The sequence below is a fragment of the Chamaea fasciata genome, unplaced genomic scaffold (assembly GCF_029207755.1).
Source record: "Chamaea fasciata isolate MVZ Bird 193981 ecotype frontalis unplaced genomic scaffold, bChaFas1.0.hap1 SCAF_1, whole genome shotgun sequence".
Lineage (NCBI taxonomy): Eukaryota > Metazoa > Chordata > Aves > Passeriformes > Sylviidae > Chamaea > Chamaea fasciata.
In genome coordinates this window covers 86,771,587-86,791,172 of record NW_027094086.1, presented here as the reverse complement: position 1 = coordinate 86,791,172, position 19,586 = coordinate 86,771,587, and the positions used below count along the sequence as shown (strand labels likewise).

At 41.7% G+C, this 19,586-nt stretch overlaps 1 protein-coding gene across 2 annotated transcripts in view; it reads right to left on the bottom strand.

Moving 5' to 3' along the window:
* The window catches only part of BMP6 (bone morphogenetic protein 6), an 87,945-nt gene that overhangs the window by 21,032 nt on the left and 47,327 nt on the right, over positions 1–19,586 (bottom strand). For both annotated transcript variants that reach the window (XM_066187840.1, XM_066187832.1), the window contains exon 2: positions 3,821–4,013. In XM_066187840.1, the coding sequence (XP_066043937.1) occupies positions 3,821–4,013 (193 nt within the window). The remainder of the gene's footprint in view (positions 1–3,820; positions 4,014–19,586) is intronic.

Sequence of the window (19,586 nt, the reverse complement as noted above, 5' to 3'; positions counted from 1 at the left end):
TTAAAAATGTTTTCTTTTTTGAGAGAGAATGTACATAGACCACACGGTCCTCAATGTGAGTTTCACTGCCTGGAGCCCCCACAAGTATATTTTTCATAATTCTGATGGGACAAAGTCACATTTCTGCACAGAGGTTTTATGCTGATTCAATCAGCATTGACCTCTGATCATTCATGCTCTCTTTCCATACATATAGTCCCTGATATTAGCCTTGTCTACAGTGGCAAAAATCAGTTTGATAATTCAGTAACTGGCAGAAATTTTAGCCTCAGGCTTGGTTCCATTTTTAGCCATCAGGGAGCAGCCAGCAATGCCTCGTGAATCCGTGCAGCAGTGCGCATCTGGGCTGGAGTCACAAGCTCATGCTGTTACTGTCCAGATGAGGTTTTTTTTCCCTTTGCTCAAGTAATACTGAATTAAGCCACTTCATTACACTTAATTGGAGCCAAGAGATACTTCCAGGCTCTGAGTTTTGGTGAAGATTTGTATTTACTGAAGATTTCTCTTATCTCCTGCGCTGCCAAACTTGTTTCTTCGACAGAAGCAGGCAAGATCCTTTTTCTTTATATTTTTTCCCCAGAGGTGCATGCTGCCTTTCCCTTGTAAATTTCTGGTTTAAATCTATACATGCCAGCTGCCCTCTTAAGAATCATTTGTGCCCTAAAGTACTTTAGGAGTTACCAGTAATTGCCCCAAACCACTGTTAACCTCAGAAAAGCCAAGATTAACAGGGTGTCTTTGAACTTTCTCTGAAGACTGCAAATGTTAACTGAACAGGCACCTTCTGCAGCCCTTAGAGATGAACTGTCCTGACCAGAAGGAATATTTGTCAGCACAAAAAGATGAAAAAAGGTGTGACATCAACTCCTCTCTCTCACCTGCTAGTTCGCCAACTAGACTTCATGATCTGTACAGACTCCTCCTCATGCAATAAAATGTCATAAAAAGTAAGGAAACATCAGGTTGTTACTCAAAACCATTAATCTAAAGGAACTGCAACACAACTCTTTTTAGTAGTTTTTGATTTTTTAAGTCAAAGGCAGCTGTTATTTTCTGGCTCGTAAGATGTTTTCTAAAATTGAACAGAAGCCTTACAAATATTTAGCAAGTTCCTTCAAAACCCAGTGCTTTTTTTTCCTTATAATTTAACCTTCCAGTGTTCTGAACTGGAAGAGAGAACATTGTATTCCAAATTAATCTGCTGAGACAATAGGGGAGAAAAAAGTATTTTGGACTTTTTTCCCCCAGTAAAAGCAAGTAAGTGAATGGATGATCAAAACTCGCAACCTCTCTTATAACATAGTTTCTTAAGGCATGCCAGAATAATCTGAGGCTTTTTTTCCCCTCCATGCAGAGATATTAGCAAACAGCTAAATACAACCCTTTAGTATTTGTTTTCAAGAATGTTTACAGGCCAAAGTACACCCAGGTCACCAGTGAGGGTGAATGTTTGAACCTATGGCAGCTGTGGCCAATGGAGCCAGATCTCAACTGAATATAACACTGAAAATGCAACATGCAGCTTCTACTATCTTAACTCTCTTAATATCTGCATATTTTTAATATAAAGGGGACAATTAATAAAAATATACGCACTTTTATATACAGATATACACAGAAAATACAAGCCTATCTATGTCTTCACAGAGAAGCACACGTTTTCAAGTATGATTTTACATTTTGCACATACATGAAAGAGCCCTTTAAGCTGAAAGGAAAAAAGAATGGAAAAGGGCATGTCCCTTCTACAGCTGCAAGAATCTGTGAGCCACATCTTGCCCACCTCTGTGAGGATGATGTGACAAGTCCCAGAGACTCATCTGAAGCACAAAATGCTTTAGCCAAACGTCTCCCTCCTTCCCACCAGTAAAAGTAAATAAATAAAGCAGGAAAAGAAACAAAAAGGGAGCCTTGAGGGACTGGATGAGTCAGAGGTTAGTAATGAACTACAGACACTCATCCCTGGGTCAGCGGTTCACGCCTAGCCCCTGTCAGGAGGCACAGGGAATTGCTGGCAGTCTGGGCCTGGAGGAAGCCGCATTATGATTCCCAGTCCCAGTGGCGGGATCCCCTCAGCATGGCCGCCAGACACAGCAGAATGAATGTGGCAGAAGGGAATGGAAAGACCCAAAATACTCGCCAGCTCCTGGACAGAGACCGCCTGGTGATCCCCACCCAGGCGCTGCTGTCTCTGCTCTGTCTGTAGGGAGGTCTTCAGCACCCAGGGATGCCCAGGACATGCAGATGCCAAAGGACACGTCACAGTTTTGCAGTCCAATCCCGTTTCGGCATGCTTCTGGTATGGTGTGTGAAACAGAGATATAAGGTCCCAGCACCATTGTTGCACACAGCCACTTTCAGGGCAGAGAGTTTGCAAATTTGTTAGGAACAAGGTATACTAGGGATTTTATCCTGTACTTTATCCAGTACTTTATTCTCTTTCCCACATTGCCTTGCTTGCTCAGTTTACTCCAAAAAAATGTTATATCCACATAAAAGCTGACAGTTCTCCTATTCTGTGCCCTGCTTTGGTGACTGTCACAGAGCAGCGTATCAATTTCTTCCACAGACACTTGGCAGAGGTTTTCTTACTACTCCAGAGGTGGGATCTCTGCTTGTGGAACCTGAAGCAGACCAACACTTGCCATTTTTCCTGAAATGTGGCTCTGAATGAACAATATATCTAACATCTACGAAATCTGTATGACTGACTGGACTTTGGTCAGTTCTTCATGTTGGCATTGATGTAACATCCTAAGCAGCATGCACACCACCTCAGGAGGCACTCTGGCAATCTGGTAGTTGAAGCACAAAGGGAACACTGATCTTCTAAAACCCACACCTTCTTCCCCAACACCTATTTACCCGAGTATTTCTCTCTTTTCCCCAGAGGCCACACTCCCCACAGAAGAACCACGAGCTATTTGATGTTGCCCTAAGAACTGCCAATCATCAAAGGCCAATCCCTCCAAATGGTACCAGTGGAAAGGCTGGAGAAAAAAGGAGCAGAAAGGAAAACACCCATGAAGCCTTCATAGATAAAACAAATGGAGCTTTTTTCAAACACTGATGGTTTTGATTTCTCTTTTTTTTTTTTTTTTTTTTTTTTTTTTTTTTTTTTTTTTTTTTCTTTTTTTTTTTTTAATGCCTGCAGCAGAGGAACAGTTACAGTCCTGACAAGTTTTGGTAGAAGTAATGAAACACTTTTGTACCACAGCATTACTCTGACATTTAATTGACCATGTATTTCCATCTTCTAGCCTTACATGATTCCTCCATCTGAAACATTACTCTTTTTAAATTAATCACTCCATTTACACTTGTTTGGATTTTTGTGTCACAGTCTCTACCCTGCCTCTCTCACTTTTCCTCTCTCATTGCCACTGCAAGACCGGAAATGATTTTGTACCTGTGGTCAGCATGCTGAATTTTCTTCTGCTTTATTTACTTTAATATAAGTCCAGCTGAGAGTAGATCAAGTCTGAACTAATTACCACTATTTTTCAAACAGGTTGGTAGTATTAAGTTAAAAGGGGATATGTGAATTTCAGTACACAACAGCAATGCCAGCAGTGCTTTAAAAATCGACTGCTTCTCAGCAGATTCTTTCTTTATTTAAAGACAAAGCTTGCGGCTATGTCACACCCTCATTCCCACTCTACCATGCCCATTTCCCAAAAGGAAAGGACCATGCAATAACATAACCCTGTTAACATGAACAAACCTGATATTTATTTTCAGTCCTATCAATATTAATGCATAAGCTCAGCCTTCTCCAGGAGAGGAGCTGGTGGCACAGAGCAAGCCCCCTCTTGCATACCTGTTTTGATGTTCCTGCAGCACCTGGTAGATGCTGATAAGGAAGGTTTGGTTTTTAAAGCTTCTCACAACGCAGTCCTTGTAGATCCGAAACTCAGCGGCTGTGACGGCCTCGCCCTCAGGAATCTGAGACAAATTAAATTTGAATTCCTTGTGGTGCCGCTGGTGAGGCGTGAACTCCTTGTCATACTCAACTGCAGATGGGAAAAGGAAAGAAAGAGAAAAAAAAGGAACCATGACTAAAATTTAACAACCAAAGGTTTCTACATGCTGCCACCTGTTCCTTCTAAAAAAACCAAGAATCTTGGTTTTTTCTCCAAAGATAGCCCTGGCAAGTGCCAGGAAAACTTATGCAATTAAAGCTTTTCAAATGCAGTACTAAGTGAATATGAATGTTCCTCTTCTCTAGCCAGTTCCTTTGGGATTTCCTAATTTTTAAAGAAAAGCCAGCTTTGACAGGCTTTTTGCTCCTGTGTAAAACTCAGAAGCTTGTGACCGCTCCCAGCATTTTCCACCTGTGGCTCTCCATGTTCTTTACAGCATTTCACTAAGTCTCACAGCCCTCTTCCAAGCGAGGAGACAAATAGTTCCATTCTGCTTTAGCACACACAGGCACAGGCAGAACCAAGTGATAGCACCAGGTCAAACAATTCCCTGAGTACCCTAAAATGTCCTGTTTTCTGGCTCACGGGTTTGTACACTAGCCATTGGACCACCTTGCGAGTGAATACGATTAACATGATATTTATTTTGAGGGTTAAAGTCAACCAGAGCTCCCCCTCCTTTGCAGAAGCTTATTTTAGAATGAGAGAGCTGAGGAGTGACCACTTTTTGTTTCTGGTCTTAGACTTCCTAGGGTACGTTCTCAGGCATAGGGTTTAAGACAGACATAAAACAGAATTTCTCCTTATTTAAGTCGCAGGATTTGCATTTTCTCTGTTTGAGGCTCCCTTTGCAAACTCTGCTTCCAGACCCACTCTTGTATCACTTGATTACATCTCAGTTTAGTCTGACTTTAATTAACTGTTTGTTATTTTTTCTAATTTTCTACCAGAAATTGCTTAAAACATTAACATACTATATAAACATACAAAATCACATCTTTACAAGCCTGAGGGGACAAAAAGTAAAAACAAAAAGCTGTTCCCACCAGTGGAAATGAAGGAGTACATGTCAGTGATGAATAAGTCACCATTACATTATCATTAGGGACACAATTACGTACAGAGGCAGCAAGGGGAGAACAGATCCCTTTCAATGTTTGTCTTTGTGGTCATTTTTTGTTGTTACCCCCCAACCATTTAATACATCAGACTGCAAAGGCGTCCACAAGCCTACTCTCACAACATCCCCATGAGGTAAGCAGCAATGCCTGTTCTCCAGCTGGGATACTGAGTCACCGGGAGAGTGACTTGTCCAAGGACAGGCGGCGGAGGTTTGCGGCAGAGCCAGGAATGACAGCCAGCATGCTTGAGGTTCAGCACTTTACCCACAGGTTACCTCCCTGAAGAACAGACACCTCCCAGCTGCTGGAAACAGCCCATGGAGACTTTCCCCTCTACCTTGCCCAACTGCCAGCTCCTCCTCATTCTCCAGTCACAGTTTCATCCGTCCTCTCCCTTTCTTTTGGCAGCCCTTCCATGTGAGCTGCCTCATCTGGCTAGGTCCGTGTCCTGGCTCCCTGTGAGACAGTTAGTCACATCCTTCTCTTTGAAGCCACCTGGAAATCTTTTCACCTCTGCATAACTGCTGCTGAGCATTCTGTGGGAGACCACACTGGCGGATAATGTGTTAAGGGCTGCCACAAGGCAAACAGGCAAATTCTCAAACTGCTGTCAGAGTCAGACAGTGCTGCCAGTTTTGTTAGTCTTGCACTGCATCTGTCTGAGCACCTCAGATGTCAAACAACAGGCAAGTGAGGGTGACTGGGCTCTGTAGCTTCCAGAACTGAGGTTGTGATGCCCAGCATCTCCGTCAGAGATCGCACCAAGGGGAATGATGGTAACACACTCACTGCAAGTGCCACCAGGAATCATCTCTCTGGTTATTGGTTATGGGTGATCTGGGCTTCCCTTTGCAGCACCTGCTCCTGTGTTCAATGGGGATTGACTGCGGCAATACTGGACTGGTTGGTGTCACTTGCATGTACGCCCTCGGATATGGAACCTGAGCTGCCTGATCACTCCCCATCCTGAGGAGAGTCCCACAGGATGCACTTCCCCAAAGAGAGAATCCATGTACTTTGAGAAACTTGTAAGTAGCCAACAATGAGAAACTGCACTGGGCTGCTTGCAGCAGGACGTGCCCAGCTTGCCCCGTTTACTCACTCACTGCTAAAAGACGAGAGGATGTAATTAATGGTGAGGGAATGTCTAAATCCATGGGTTTGAAGAGGCACACATATGAAGCAACCATTTTTGATTTAGAACTCACTACATTTTCGCTCATGGGTGCAGTGACCAGTTGAAACCCACACCCCCTTCCGTGCTGTCACAGGGAGGAGCTGACCTACAGGCGAGGTGCAGCGAGGCGGCTTTTCCCCAGGCTCGTGGCTCAGGATGATAAAGAAGATGCAGGAAGAGCAAGGGGAAGGACACAACCAGGACAAGCAACAGAACTCCATCAGGGTGCCAGAAAGCTAAAATTACACCAGAGGCAGCAAAGGAGTCGTTGATGCTTCCTGCCAGCTCTTGCCCAACATCAAGACGTGATGTGGTCTCTCCAAGTGCACAAGAGAGAGCCACATCACTTTTTGTTGTTCCTTTCTGACCTCAAGTCAGCTACAGTGGCCTGATCTTCACTCATCATGACTAAGTGTGCAGTTTAAAAGTTATATAACCAAACTCTAGTCCTTTAAATCAGTATTTTTCCCACATTTCTCTCCTAAAAAGTCAAACACAAGTCACAGGAAGAAGAAAAGCCCACCAAAACATCTACCACAGAGCAAAACAAGTAGCAGCAGGTATGATGTTTGACTCCAATTACCCTTTCTCAGTTTATAACTTGCCTGATATATTCACAATAGTATTTTCCTGTTTTTTTTAAACTTTCTTCCTTTATCCCTGTCCTTGCCCAATATGCCACACAATCATAGAAGCTGACTAAACTGATTACAGGGGAAACATTCAGGCTGATTTTGTTATCAGGCCTGGCAGAATAAACAAGCTGAAACGCACAAACAAGGAAATCTTTTTTTAATCCTTCAAATTAAGCAATTCAGCTTATTCTGTTATAAGAAAGGCAGGTTTCTGCTATAAGAAAGAAATACTGCTAAGCTGATAGTGTCCTCCTCCACTGGGATCAGTTCAGAAGCAGCCCAACAACACCACAGGATGGAAAACAGCCTACATTAAGCTTGTATGAAGCAAGTATAAATGTTTAACGAGTTGGAAAGTTTTTCTGGCTATGTATCTTCCCATGATACAATGGAGGGTGGACTTTTTTTTCTTTGTGGGAATGGTGAGATATTTAAGTTCTATATACTCATTGTCACCCCATCAAGCTAATAATCAACTGTTTTCATCCAGCAAGACAGCTTAAAAATATAAAATGCCAACAGTCCTTCTCTGGGGGCTTTTTGCCCCCTGGAAACTCTTCATTTCTAACAAAGAAGTCAAGTTTTAGAACAGTAAAATTTGGGAAGGCAAGATTCAAGCTGCTGGTTCCCAGGATTACCCAGTCTGGATTGCTATCACATTACAATGCATCATATGAGCTTGTATTCAAAATACAGACAGCATACACCAAAATGCAAGGCAACAGCAAAAAGCAGAAATCATTTCTCAAGCTGCTTTCCTATTATTTGTTTTTTCCACATGAATACATTTTGGTCAGTCTGACCGGTGATGTGAAATCCAAAGCTAATTTCCCTCTGAAGATGGACATAAGAATGTCCCCACTGTGCAAAGCTCTTGCAGGGAAAATCAGGCAGCTCACAGCTGGGGCAGGTGGGAAGGTAGAAGCCCTGAATGGTGTTGGGCTCCCATAACCTTTTCCCAGAGCACTGTCTGGAATGTGAGGACCAAGCCAGGTAGAACCAGTGTTTTTAAGGTCATGGCGTGAACTATAGCCTAAAAAATTCATCTTCGTGGTCAGACTGCATTATCTATCATACATTACTGCTCTTTTGCTGGAGTTAGTCCTTGGAGGTTACAAATCCAGGCCTGCACATACCAGGGCGAGTTGGGAAAGGAGCTGTCAAACAGATTTTAGTCCATCATGAGCTAGAGGGACTGCCCACCCATGCAAGTCAGCCCCATCCTGGCTGGTGGCTGTTCCTTCACTTGCAATGCAAAGGAAGGCGTGAGCTCTGGACATTGGTGTCACCTCTAAGTTTCCACTAGAGCCCATTTCTGAGCAGACTGGCAGAGCATGCAAAAAGAGTTAAGAGAGAAGCCTGCCAGAAGCTCTTTACATTCCCCTTAACAAATATTTTTAAATACTATACAAACACAGCACTATTGTTGAGCAGCTAAAAAGACAAGAATGGCAAAATTAGGGTTACTGTGGTTTTGAATTTTGTGTATTCAACCCAGTTTTGCAATAGTCAATTTCAGCACAAAATGTCCCTGGTATAAAAATAGTGTGCTGCTTACAATACTTGTTACTTTAAAAACACTGCACAGAAAAAAAAAATTAATTGAGAAATTAACACATCTATTTCGGTAACTATACCATCCTACTTCCATTTGACAGTGTAGCACACACCTTGGACCAAAGGAAACATAAGTCTAACGACAGTCATGGAAATAAACTCTCCTTCTGCACTGGGATTTTAAGCATTTCTTTTTGGATCTAAATTAAACCAGTATGCAGAAATAACAGGTCAAGAGCCCTTCCTGAGGAAACACAATTTTCACTTCAAACAGCAGCACCATGTATCATGATATCTGGAGATTTTCTCCAGTTCTCAGCTGCTGAGAGAAGTGTTAGGTCAAGTGCTCAGGTGAGAATTAAAATACTGGCTTAAGAAAGTTTCTAGTTCAAACTCTATGTAATAAAGCCAAAAATACTAACCTAGAGCTCCAGAAGCAATTTTTAAAAGAATAAATTTCCTATATAAATAATTATGATTTCCATGACAATGGGGTTCCTTGGAGGGCGCAGAGGAGTGGGGTTGCAAATTAATAAGATAGGACTATTTAGGACAGGCCATTCCGCATCTGTCCTGACCCCAGCAAAGCTGAAACTACTGAAAAATCCTTTGCACACCAAGATCTTTAATGGTGACTTGGTTTTGAAGGGCCACAGCTACCATGCTCCAGGAAAAGCAGCCAGGATTCATAGCCTGCTTATGCAAAGTGAGTTTTGCATAAGTGTTGTGAATTCAGGTGAGAACAAATGTAAGCTGTTCCTATTCATTTCTTCTCAGCCTTCACACGTGACCTGTTCCCAAATAAAATGAGAAAACCTCTGAAAACTGGAATTGTTGACAGGAGATTCACCATCGCATCTACATGATCAGCACAAAAGCAATTCCTAAGTATGACCTCACCAATTTCTGCTCTAAGTCAACAGCATTTATCACATCTGGAGCAATGAAACAGTGTATTAGGCCTCAAATGCTTTAAGCATTACTAAAGCTCCAACAGTCCCCTCTAATAAATGGACCGAGTACATATGTGACTGATCTATGCTGTGAACTTATAATGGTATCACCAGAATTTCTTCAATACTGGCTGACAATAGCTTGCACAGAATAAAATTTATGCAAGCTTAAATCCCCCCTCCATGATCTTGGCCCACAGTTGCTAGTTGCTTCTTTTGAAGCAAAAGAGAGTGAGAATGTGGGGGTTTGTACGCCCAGTCTGAGGGATGTCTAGCTTCAGAGCAAGACTCGGTCTTCATTTGGGTCTTACAATTTGCCCCCCGTTCCACAGTGGATCTACATGGATGGGGTCTCCAGTGCTTTCTTTTTACTCTGAAGAGATGCCCACGATGTGCCTGAAGGCTTGTCTTTATTTTCACTTTTTTTAGACTGACATCAGCTCAATCTAAAAAAAGATAGCACCTCTCCCAAACGGTCCCACTCTCTGACAGATGATCACAACTGCAGAAGCACTGTTACTGTTAAAGATTAAAGCTGACATTTCTGCCTAAAATAAACAGCAATTCCTAAACATTGTTTTAAAAACTGCAGAGTACAACCCAAAGAGCACAATGTACCAGTTTAATATCTTCAAATAGGAAGGAGAGAAGACTAAAAGGCTTTACAGATACTTTCTGCTGTTTAAGGAAACAGAGGTTACATTGCTCTAGGTGGACCTGCAGGTTCAAGAGCAGGCCAGCAGCAAAAACAGATGGCTCCTGGAAGTAGTGAGGATGCATCAGAAAAGGATCACTGCTGCCTGTTTTTCACACTTACATATATGCAACGTGTCCCGCTGCCACTTGGGCACCAAGATGCCTATCCCACCACAGCAACATCCTAAATCTACTATTGCTTACGGACAGGATTGACCACTTTCTCCCTACTGTAAAAACCCAAAAGAAAGCAAAACCTTCCCCTTTTCAAAACTATGATTTATTAACAAGCCATTTCACTGGTGGTGAGAAGGACAATTCTTTAAAAGAGAAGAAACTCAGATGAGACATTAAAATACAAGGTCTGAAAGCAAACCCTTCCCTGCCCAACATGCACAAGAGGTTGGGAGATAATTTCTTCCCACCTTGGTCTCAGGTCAGCAACTTCAACTACCTTCTGTGATCAGAGCAATTCTACACAGCCTCCCAGAATCTTCCAAGAAAAGACTGTTTCTTTCTATCACCCCAATCATGATGGGGGATTCATCACCTACATCAAGTCCACTGCCTACTGCTCCTGCTCTTCTGCATGTCAGATCTTCCCAAATTCTCCCCGCCCTTTCACCCATTTCTGAAAAGCAGAATGAGCAAAAATAATTAATTCCAAAAAGAAGCAGTCCCTCTGCTTCTCAGTCATCTCCCCTGGATTTTCCGTACAGTATCCCAAACAAACTGACCAAGGTTTGTTCTCATAGATAAGGGCATGTAAAAGTCTGCCAGACCTCCCTGATGAACTTGTCCCACATCCACTGGGATTAAAGGCAGTTTTTGAACATTCAAAAAAGTCAAGATACCTATGGTTCAGTCTGGCATTGCACCATTTGCTGATCCCTTTGGGTCCAGCTGAGGTGGGTTAGATACAACAACCAGCTGTGTGCAGTTTTAATGCAGTTTTAAGTTAATGCCTAGACACCTTTACAATAATACAAAGATTCAAGGCCAACAAACTCCAAAAGGATGCTTTCTTCAAAACATCTCTAGTATCACATCTGGGCTGACACAATATGAAGTGGAATTATTCCACTGACTTTGGTGGAGCAATGCCAGTTTATAGCTGAAGAGGACCTGGCTTTATGCTCGATAGCTGTGTGTGCCAGAAAATAATGGCTCAGAAAATAAGCCATCATTAATCCAATCCCAATGTAATTATGGAGATTAAATTTAAACAATAGCAAATTGCTCTCTAAACATAACGCTCTACAGAAGAGCTTCAAAGGAGGAGGGGTTTTTACTTTTGGATGAAAAATGCAACTGAGCTCTTCTTTGTTTCTTTGTGCTGGGAATCAAGCTGGAATCAGCTTGTAAAATCAGATTAAAATAGTTGCAACAACAGCTTCCTTTCAGGATTCTTGAGCCAAAGGCAGTCTAAAAATCAAAATAATGCCCTAATCAAATACATAATACCCATGGGACACCAGAAAGTACTAAAAAGGCATTTTCACATTTTTACAAAGATGCCTACTGTACGGCCAGGAAAGCTTTTCCACTCTGCAAAGGGAGGAGGCAGCAGTGGGGACCAGCCTTGCTCTAGCACACGATGGGAAAAGTTAAAGCAAAACTGAGGAGAAGGAAAGCCCTTGATAAAATGCTCGGGGGCAGCTAAGCCAGGAGGCTGACTGCAGGCCACCAGCACCTCTGCCACCAACACTCACTTCTGGGCTTCCTGGCTGCCCCCCTTGCAATAACAGAGATCGCTTTGCAACTGCTTCTACAGCCGCCTGCTTGGTTCCTTCCCCACACAAATGGTAACAAAACTGGTACTTTCTTTCCGTATGCTGGCACATACGGCAGGTCCCTGCACTGCAAACAGTGTTGTATCTTAGGAAAACAAAACATCTTTTTGCTTAAGAGATGCCAAATTGCTTTATCAAAGGCACTACTGTTTGCATTTTTGTGGCAATATTAATTCAGTTCCCACTGAGAAGCTGATAAAGACCCTGACTGCAAAAACACCCCTCTGGAAGAAGTGATGTGAAGCTATTTCTGTATTGCGTTTCCAAATAATTTATGATTAAAATAATATTATGCTTTCCAAAGAGCATTTCTATTTCACAGCCAGGCTTCATGTGTGCAGAGCCAGCTTGTAGGAGGGGAGAAGGCAATGCTGTCAGCCCATCGGCACAGAGACATGATCAGAAGTGCTTTGCAGCCATGCACGTGATGGGAAGAGAATTCTCCTACCGATCCTGCTTGCTTCCTTGGCTTAGCGTTGGCTCCTGTGTCCATACCCACCCAGTAACTGCCTGGGACACTCAGAGCTGCCTGTAGAAATCTTCTCTCAGTGTTTCCCACCCTCCAGGTTCGCCACAGGTCACGCTGCATTTCCTGCTGGCACGGCCCCTGGCACGCAGCTCCCTGGAAGCGCAGCTGCCCTGGGTGCACCGACTGGGTCTGGAAATATTTTCAGAATTTTTTAAATGGCACAGTCATCTCGCACCATGTATCAAAATTATCTGTCCTTCTGCAGGAATTTAAGGCAGGACAAGCCAATGCACTTGCAAGTTGAAGCTAAATTTCAAAATGCAGGTTGTGCAAAGCGTGGAAGTTTTTTCATTTATGGGCATTACCCTCTCTGCTTTTCTTGCAGGTGAGGTTTTATTTTTATTGGGATGACTGTGAATCAACCAGCAGCAAGTAGGAAAGCAGGCAACAGACGAATGTTTGCAATTTAAGTTGCATGCTTTCATTTTGTTGAGCACTCATCTCTTGGCATCACAGGCAGGTTTCAGCTTTTCATTTAATGGCCCAGCTGAGAAAGATATCTCCTGAGCACAATGCAATCACTCCCCATAAAAATACTGTCTGGAGCGCTTAAGGTTTTATAAATTTTTGGAAAAGTTCAATCTAGCACTCAAGACTGAGATTCACAGAATTCAGCCCTGCTCCAGAGGTTGTCAGGCTGGGCATTGCCATTGCTGACATGACTTGTGACTCCAGCTGATACCATGAAATGCTGTTGCCTCACTTATTGTCCAGTATTTAGTGTTTTCCACAAGACTCCAATTTCAAATGACTGAATTAAGCAGTATCCAGCCAAAAGACCACCAAAGAGCATGGGCTTTGGGGAACGGGCAGGGCACTCTGTGAGAGAGCATGAAGGACACCAAACTCGGCATGAGCCAGAGAACAGAAGATACAAGAAAGGAGGAAGCACTACCTCTAAGAAGGGCAGGAAGTGGCTGCAGGGACAAAAACAGTAAAATCGTGGTCTGGAGACCCCACAAATTCCCAACCTTTAACATGCCTACAAAGCAAACACTCCTTGTGACAGTCAAGGCAAGAAGATGCTACAGCTCTGAAGACTGAGGAGAGCAAATGTGTGAAGTGCCTGAAGAAACAGTGAAACATTTTAAAGGCTATTACTCCTGGATACGTACATTTGTCCAAGGAACAACACTGTTTGTAAGTGAACCTTCCCTCAGTGCATCTATTCACTGTATGCTGCCTTGGCACACTGATCCAGAGGAAAGGGTTCCAACACATCACTGGGATGGGAGATTCTCAACCACCGCTGGGGTTGAACACCACCACAGCGTTAGGATAACTCCCTGTGCCAACTGGAAAAAACAGTGCCTTGGAAGACATTGATCTACATAGAAACAGCTGAGCACCTTTGCTAAACCCACTATTTCTTCTGCCACCCTTCTTATTTATCACTTCTTCCTCCCTATCCTTCTGTCCTGGTCATCCTGACAGGTTCTCTGAAGGTTCAGGCAAGACTCTCTCAGGCCCAGGAAGCTGGCAAAGAGAGAGAAGGATGGGCAAAGAAGGATGGAGGAAGGCAAAGGAAAGTCTCACCACTTACACAACCTCCTCTAGGAAAGGCAGGAGGGCTGGGAAGCCGCTCACTGTGCAGCTCTAACACATCTGGAAAGTGCTCAAGAGCGGCAACCATGAAAACTGAAAAAAAAATACCAGAAATCCCAGAATATTTTACAGCCCTTACAGCAATGTGAGGTAAGTGTTCCTCTTTCTGAGGCAATAACATCTTGCAAAGCACTCTCCCCACACTAGCCCTGTGTCGTGATTTGCCCCCACCACACATGCAGCCAGAGAGGATCAGAGGGAACTCTTGGCATGCCTTGCTCATAAAAAAACCCCCGAGTTCTTCTCCCCTACCATGTCACTGAACTCCCATTTTTTAATCTGCCTACTGGCCATGCCAGCAGGGTGCAATTTGGGAAGTGACTTTTTTTACCTCTGAAACCTCATCTGCTGTCAACCAACATAATGATGCTGCGGAGAGCCAAGCAGCCGTCAGACATTTAAAAATTTGCAGCCGCTGTGGGCGGTTGGAGCAGAGGTCAAAAAATGGTCATTAATAGTTTTACCTAACCTGCAGCTTTCAGCTGCTCAAAACACAGCTTTAAAAAGAAAAGAAAATGGCATCAACACAGCTTTAACAATCTGCTTAGGAGTAAAGAATTTCACTTGTTAAGAAAAAAATAAGAAAAAAAAAAAAAAAGCCTTGACAAAAACGCCCAGTTTGACTAACAGCTTTGGTCTAAGTCTTCCTTTTTCATTATTTTTTATATTCCCATATCCCACAGTGACCAGAAGCATACTTGGAATGTCTCTGTCCATCTGATAAAGCCATCAGTGGCAGCAGCCCTGCGCCGGGCCTGTGGGGGACACAGCACCGATTCCCAGCTGCAGAGCACAGTACCCAGCATGGGTGAAAGCCAGGGAAATGGAATGCTTTGGGAATGATGGGAGACTCCCAGTCAGGGTAGGAAGTCCTAGGGAAAAAGTAAGACTTGAGGAAAAGTACCATTAAAAGAACTATTAAAATAGGATTTGTGGAATAATCCTTAGTTCCACAGAGTTGGCCTGATTGACATACAGTAGCATAACTGGGTAGTTCACCTGAAAAACATCCAGCAGGAAAAAGGACAGACTCTGCCAAGTACTACTTTTTTTTTTTTTTTTCTCCCCTTTCTCCCCACTGCCCTCACTTTCACCAAATACCCAAAGCAATCCTTGGGCTCTAGGCATTTAAAAGTCAAAAGTTATCTACAAATGTTCTCAAAGTAACAGCACATAAATTGACTCCAAAAGGTCTCAGGTTAACAAATAGGAAATCAATAAGCTTAACTGGTTTAAAAAACAACCCGGTATGTTGGCATTTCTGGCTTTCTTTTATCAAGTTTATCTTGCCCTTTTTCTGTAAGTTATAAGGTTTCTGGAGACAGAATTTAACATGAAAAAAAAAGAGAACGTGTTAAAATTTTCTGCAGAGCCACTTGCCCACAAACTAATTTTCAGACATTTGGCTTCTATACCTTCACTCCTTGCAATCATGTCCTGGCTGTTTGGCTACCCCAGCACTTCTCTACCCCACCCAATCCAGCCTTGTCATCACTGATTTTATTTTTCCGCACTTCTCTCTTAGTAATGCCCTCCTCTCTTGCCTTGACTGGTCGCATGCCATCCTTGGAGAAAAACATCAAAACTCTTTCAAATTTGCGAATACATGAATATATATAGAGAAATCAATTTAAATAAATACCTACAACAAATTTCTTCTTAAAATATATCTTTTATCTTTTGTTGTGCCTGAAGTGTTTTTAATGTTGTCAACAACTAAATTACCCACACACGCATTTTAGTTTATGACTCAGTTTATGGTTTAGTTTGTGACTATTTATTTTAGTTTATGACTTTAGGCATATTGGTTAAAAAACGTTGCTTTTTTTTTTTTCCTTAAGTCCTTTAAAATACATATATTTTTAAGTTGCAGCAGGAGGGTAATGCTGTATTTCTGACTGTATTAACAATACTCCATGGAGACAGCTGCCATACCTACCCAGTTTTTCATTTGTGTTTTAATAAGAAAACCATCAACCATAAGAAAGTTTGGATCAAGTTAGCACATCAGAACACTCCTTTTACAAATGTATAGACAGTGGGGAGAGTTGAAAAGCACCAGACCTTTTTAATGCAAATTCACTAAATCTTTTTCACCCCTGCACACTAAGCAACCCTAACAAGTGGGGTTGCGGCTTCAGCAAGTGAATCTTTTTACTGCTATTCTCTCATAGACACAGCAAGACTAAAGCTTTTATAATGTTTGCATACAGAGAAAAAGGGCAATTAATTATGTGGCATGTCCTAGTGACGAACTTCCTCCAGTCAAAAAAGGAGAACAGGAACCTCAATGTTGTATAATTGATGTTATTAGCTGCAGCTGCTATCATACTTGGAGAAATCTCCAACTCAGAAACAGCAGTGATGAAGTGCTCCAAGATGAGTAATAATATGCTTGATATTAAGGGAGGGGGATAAAAAGGATTCTAAAAAATGTACTCTCTGGTACAGTAACACTCTCAGATAATTGTGCCAGGCAAAAACACTGAGGAATACAAAAAAAAAAATTAAAATGCACCACATTTGATGTGTTGTCTCCATGAAACTGAAATTGAGGAGGGGAGAAGTGGGGAGAGAGCAAACCCCTTATATTTACCTAACCTATATGAATGCTACTGCTCACATGTGTGTTGTAACAAGATTGGGGACTTTGAAAGCTCTAATCAGTAGGTGCATGAGCAAATATTTATTCTGATCCATTCCAACTCTCTGTGGTTTGTAAATCCCTACAAAAAAAATTTGCAGAACAAATCAGTCTAGACCACAGAATCTGGCTACTTTATGCTAGTTAGAAAATTACAGGAAATAGACCAACTCAAAAAGGGATTATTTGGTGGATTTTTGGTTTGTTTTCTGAAGACCTGTGACTACCTGATATATGTGCACTTGGTAGGGTAACCAAGGAGAATTCTTTCAAGCATTCTTTCAAGCATAATCACTGCAATATTGAATTCCACATGCTTGATGTCTTGGTGAGGTGTTGATGTATGTAACCTTCCAGATTCTTTCTGACCCACACTTTTCATCTGAAGACATTAGGGGGAAAAAAAAAAAACAACAACAAAAAAAAAACAACAAAAAAACCCAAAACAAAACAAAAAACCCCCCCTAACCTGAATAATATCACCTTTGTATTCCAAGATCTTGAAGAGCTTGTTGCAACATTATTTTTCACCCTGGTACTCAAATGCATGGAAAGAATCACTCGATATCTTTCCATCAGAGGAAAATCTGAGAAGGAAAATATTTTAGATAGAAGGTCTATCTTACTGGGGATAGCATACATTCAAAGTTTTAGAAGGTCTTTCCATCCAGTATTAGAAAAGCTTTTCTATGGGATGAAGAGAAAAGTTTCTGCCTTTACCATGTGGAAAATATCAATAGCTTGAGCAACTCTGCTTTAGGCCGATCCAGAAAGAGGCTGGATGAAACAGAGCTCTCAGCTTCTACTGTAGGCACTGAGATAAGGCTGGGGATCTAAAAAAAATCCTGACAAAGACAAAGTATTTTCTAATAAGTATTTTCATAAGAAATGCTTTCTCATAATTATGCTCTTAATATTTTGGAATCTGAAATATTTTTGTCTACTAGGGAAAACAAAAAAAAAGCACAATAAGTTTTTTTTAGTGGGAAGAAATGTTTTTCAAAGATAAGATTTTATTCTATATAAAAAAATATTGATAACAACAGCAAAACTGATACAAACCTTTTTGTGTAAATTTTCAGCCTCATAAATCTAGCTCAATTCTATGAAAAGTTTCTTGCCTCTGCCACTGCCTTTCTGCTGTTTCTTCAGCAGAGCAGCAGCTGGGATGTCTGTCCTGCATCCAATGCATTGTTTGTCATATGACCTACCCAAGCTGCACCTCACCCAAAACAGCTCTGGGCATGTGCACTGGTCTGCTAACTGACAGCTTGACTGACCTGAGACAAGGTTATTACCCCCTGTGATTTGCTACATCCAGATGTTTGATTTGGCTCAGTGTGTCACAGACCAGTCCTGTTTGGGTACCATAGGATTACAAAGCACAAGCCTCAAGGTCTTCACTCTCAAGGAGTAGGACTATTTAGTTTTTAAAAAAGGAGTCAACTGTACCCTGCACACAGAAGAAAGTGAGATTCAAAGGCTTTGAAGAGAGAATCAAATGTGAATTCTGCTTTCAGAACGGATGGAAGGGAGAAATACAACCTAGCCTATCCATAAATAAATGCAAGTTTAGCTGTATTTGCTAAGGTTTTTAGTTTTGGTTTACTTGCTAACAGCAAAATATGCACTGATAAACTTCCCCAACTAGGACATATGTAAGTGTGGAATCAAGTTCATGCCAATTCACTTTGAATTAAAAAAAAGTTTTGCTATTTCAAATAAAGAGGAACGTGAATGAAATAGTTCAATGCCTTAACACTTACAACCTGCTGTTAGATACAAATAGCCAATGCTCAAGTTAACATTCTGTGCTCCACATTCATGACGTCCTGCATGCAGAACATCAGTAGAGGCTAAAGTTGCATTTCTGTTTGGCTCAGGTAAAGCTGTGGGATATATTTTCACTATATTCTTCTTCAAAGACTTGCATTTCTTCTATATGCAGTTTTAATGTTTTATTTTCTAACATGGAATAGTTTTCCTCTTAAAACTAAAAGTTTCTGGAAGGCTTCTTCTGCACACTCTTAAATAAGCAGCATGGGCTGAATCAACAGTCTTCTGGACTAATATGTCATATTCAGAATACAACAAATATTCCTTCTATCCCTACCTTTCATCCTGTGTCCAAGGAGATACAGCTTATGAGTTCAAATATTACAAGTTCATGCATTAAGCAACAGCAAGAAACTGCCCCTCAGAACCCCTTTTGAACGCAGCCACTTTTGCTAGGAAATTTATGGTCTTGCTAGAATTCCACAGAACTGGAAAACGGAGCTTCAACAGGGAACGTTACTGAATGAGGAGCAAATATTTCTTATTTAAACTGCAATTTGAAATTATTTACAAACTTTATGGATACCACCACAGCTCAGATGCCTGACAGAAAAGCATTAAAAGATGACTGTCACAGGAACACACCCAACAGTTTTGAGATCCTGGAGTTATGACAGGGCTAGAAATGGAGCTTCCATTTCCAAAACCTCAACACTTCCAAATGGATGCTCTTTAATGTCAGACTGGAACCAAAACATCCCAAAGTGAACCAAAACCACTGAAATCATATTATGTTGAAGCAAAAGGTACATGTTTTCATGCTAACAGTACATAAAAACTCCAGCTTGTAGGAAAACAGAAGTAAGTTTGTAAGAAACTTACAAGTCATCTTGTAAGAAAACAGAAATCACTAGACTAAAATATACAAATGGCCTAATTTCACCTCAACAGAGGGCAGAGCAAGCTAAGAGAAAGAGGTCAGGGAAACCTGACCCGGTTTTATCAAAAGTTGCTGCTTTATCAGGTAGAATCCAAAAGTACACTTAAGCCATTCCTGGTAATTCACAAAGAACTCAGCTGAACTGAAACAATTACCAAAAACATAGAAGGTCTTGGTCCTTCTGGTTTGAATAAGAAGGCTCAACCAAAACCATGCCTGACACTCCTGAGTTATTTG